The sequence below is a fragment of the Ischnura elegans genome, chromosome 9, assembly GCF_921293095.1.
Source record: "Ischnura elegans chromosome 9, ioIscEleg1.1, whole genome shotgun sequence".
In the NCBI taxonomy this organism is placed as follows: domain Eukaryota; kingdom Metazoa; phylum Arthropoda; class Insecta; order Odonata; family Coenagrionidae; genus Ischnura; species Ischnura elegans.
This window is the reverse complement of record NC_060254.1, coordinates 111,397,606-111,400,880: the sequence shown is the minus strand read 5'-3', so window position 1 is coordinate 111,400,880 and position 3,275 is coordinate 111,397,606. Positions and strand designations below refer to the sequence as shown.

Genomic DNA, 3,275 nt, shown 5'->3' with positions numbered 1-3,275 from the left:
TCAGCATAACACTTAATAACTGCATCACATGATCCTCTCTTATTACTATACCATCCATATCTCATTCTGACTTCTTCCCCAGCAAACTTCATCACTCAAACATGTCGTGAATTACTGACATCAAACACTGGATAATTGCAACAAAAATATTTGCTCTTTCCCCTTTACCCATTTGCCGGCCTTGGTCGCACAGGGGTAAAGTCCCCGACTGCTAACCTAGAGGTTGGGGGTTCAAATCCCACCTGGCTGGTTTGACCACCATCCAGGGCATGGATGTGATTGTCAAACAAGTTAATTGTAAGAGAGGACTATCTAGTCCTAAATTTGCTTGTGAAATAAAGACGATATTATTATTATTACTTCTCAAGCTAAGATTATTTCCCAATGATAATGTTAAATGTAACGACTACTCCTTTAACTCATTGTCAGATCACTGAACTTTCTCTGCCATTCTAAAACTCTAAACATTAAATTATTCTTTGCACATTGAACTCAATATTTTTCTAGAGTTGATAGGTAAGCAGCTAAATCAGAAGAAACATACTGCAAAGCCCATTTGAAGTCTCTTAAAATCTCCAAACAATCATATTTTGCTTCTCCATGATATTTTCTCGGCATATAAATTATTACCTAGTTGGTTATGTAATATGCATTTATTACTGCTTACAATGGTTAATATATGCCATGCATTAAACCATAAATAATGCTATGAAAATTTACAAAAATGAGGAGAGCAAGTAGAAAACAAAACGTTGTCAATCAAAAACATCATCTTATTTGACATAAAAATACAGACACACACTAATACTAATGAAACAGAAAGTTCCCTCAAAATCAGAAAACTGGTGACAAAATAACATAAAAAACGATTTATCACAACTTTTATGCAATTAATAGCATACCTGATTATGTCTTCAATTATTACAAACACACGTGACTTAAAAACTAAAAATTATTTACAAATCCTCTTACAAAACAACATTTACAATGCATGTGGTATTTTCAAATTGTATAACACAATGAACCATCTCATTTAATACACAATGTATACAGAAACATTCATCAAAGACCACGTTATGGTGCCGCCTGACTAAATGGAAAAAAATGAGAGCTATTCTAGCTGACTCCCGTGAATTCTTTCAGTTTCGACAATTTGTCAGAAGGCAAGACAACACTTGGTAAGTGGTTTTTACACGCAAAAGCAATTCGACTCAAAGAAAATGTTATTATCTCTTCCATTACCATCCTTAGTCTCACATTTTCACAAGCACTGTTTTGTCCATGGAATGGACTGGCAGAGTTCTGGCCAAGAGAATCGTCTAATGAAGACTTCAGTTTCAACAAAATGTCTACAAGATTACAAATATCAGGCTGAATAACACCATATTTATCTTCCAAAGGGGAATGATGAACAAGGGACGCCAGTCCCTGCACTGCCCAAGAAACAGGTTGCCACTGTTGTTCAATGAGGATGTCCATCTCAGCATTCTGGCACTTCATGAAAAGCCAACGCACAAATTTTGAGCTCCAAAACTTTATCAGCACAATTCTCATCCACAAGCGCAAATTTTCCATAACGGTCTTCTTAAATGAGGTACGGTGATATTTCACCTCCACGTTACCAGTCAAATTTCTCACAACATCAGGAGGTATGTACAATGGCTCTTCCATTTCAGGCTCAGGAATGCTTGGTACAAGTTCTTGAGGTATAACAAAGTCCTCTTCCCCTTTCATTGCATTCTCAAGACTATTGATAAATTCGTTTATAAGCTCCACACATTCAATATAAATTCCTCTCCAGTTTCTGGGATTACCACCATTGGAGCTAACATTGAAAATTTTCCTCCTCCTTTCTGGCTCACACTCAGTTAAAAAAGCGAAATCATAAAACGCCATGTACCTGATAACTGGGAACTTAGGAGAGGCCATGGCATCTGACAGTGTGTATTTATTTGTTTCCCAGAGAGAAGGCTGAATATCAAATTTGGCACGCTCAGTTAAGAAAATCCAAATGATGGAATCTACAGTATGCATTACCACCACAAATGATGTACAAATCACGAAAGAACCAAGAATCATATCCCAGTAAGGATTTCTGCCGACAGTGTCGAGTTCTTTCGTCATCAAACAGTGACTACCATGTCTCTCACTTTCAACGCATGTGATTACATTGCGATGCGAGGAGCATTGAATGGATTCAGTTAACCAAGCATAAATAGGTACAAACATCAAGGTTCCCCATTTGAAGTCAAACATCAAATTCATCAGCTCTCTCTTTACCCTAGACCTAATCAAAGCAAATTTTGACAATCGCAACGTGGGGAATAGTAAAGCCTTTCCTATTCTCAACCTTTCTGTTACGAAGTAATAAAGGCCAGTCAGGGAGCCATAAATGAGCAAATACAAATGGCCAGAGTTCCAGCAATACTGATCACTTACCAGGCCACACATTACAAATTCTGGCTCGAAGCGTTTGCCGTGAATAACTAAATAAAGACTGGCTATAAAGTATCCAATGGCAACATATACGAATCCATTAAGAAGAGTAAACCTTCCAGTGAATACATGCTTGACAAAGTCATATGGTGTTTTAACGTAACTTACACCGATAACAAAATCTCTCGATGTCAAAAAGAATACCACCGTGATAAATATGCCCAAAAGGTTAGTGTACAAAACCGCATCAAATGATGAGATGAACTCTGATATTGTAGAATATATGTAGAAAGGTTCAAAAATATTGAAGTTCACAATCGAAAGATATAGAATTAAATATGCAACAAGGGTTGCACTGTTCACCAAAGCTGCAACAAAGACTCGAAAGGCAACGAAATTTGTACCGAACACCACACCTTCGGTCAAGCCCCGCCGCAACTTGTAGAGGACGTAGGACCTGTTTTCAAGCTGTTCGTCTTTCGCCATTATGATAAACGATGAATATTCACTACAGTAAGAGAACCCTTTTGTTTCACTTTCAAACGAAAACGTGTAACATCATGCCGTAAAAACTTCGCGGCTCACACAACAAATTTGAACCACCACGATTTCAAATACATCCAGCAGATGTCACAGAAAAAGAGTGCGCAAGACGTCGTCAATTGTTTTATCGAGCGGTAGAAATTGTGTGTTCAAAATGGCTTATGTAATATTTACGGTGCTCATTATGTATCAAGACAACTTTTACGGTAGAATTTACATATGTTGCTTTACAAACAAGAACTAATGTGTAATTAGTAGCTTTTACGGCCTATTTTTGCCATGTAACCCAAGAAAAT

At 37.3% G+C, this 3,275-nt stretch overlaps 1 protein-coding gene across 1 annotated transcript; it reads right to left on the bottom strand.

Annotated features, from left to right (window-relative positions):
• Positions 1-752: 752 nt before the first annotated feature.
• Positions 753-3,075, bottom strand: LOC124166091 (nucleoporin Ndc1-like). Its single transcript, XM_046543713.1, has one exon. The coding sequence runs from the start codon at positions 2,920-2,922 to the stop codon at positions 1,117-1,119; it is 1,806 nt and encodes a 601-aa protein (XP_046399669.1). The 5' UTR covers positions 2,923-3,075; the 3' UTR covers positions 753-1,116.
• Between the last annotated feature and the right edge of the window lie 200 nt (positions 3,076-3,275).

Excerpts from the sequence above, each read along its gene's own strand:
- LOC124166091 (XM_046543713.1), bottom strand. The coding sequence starts at position 2,922 with ATGGCGAAAGACGAACAGCTTGAAAACAGGTCCTACGTCCTCTACAAG.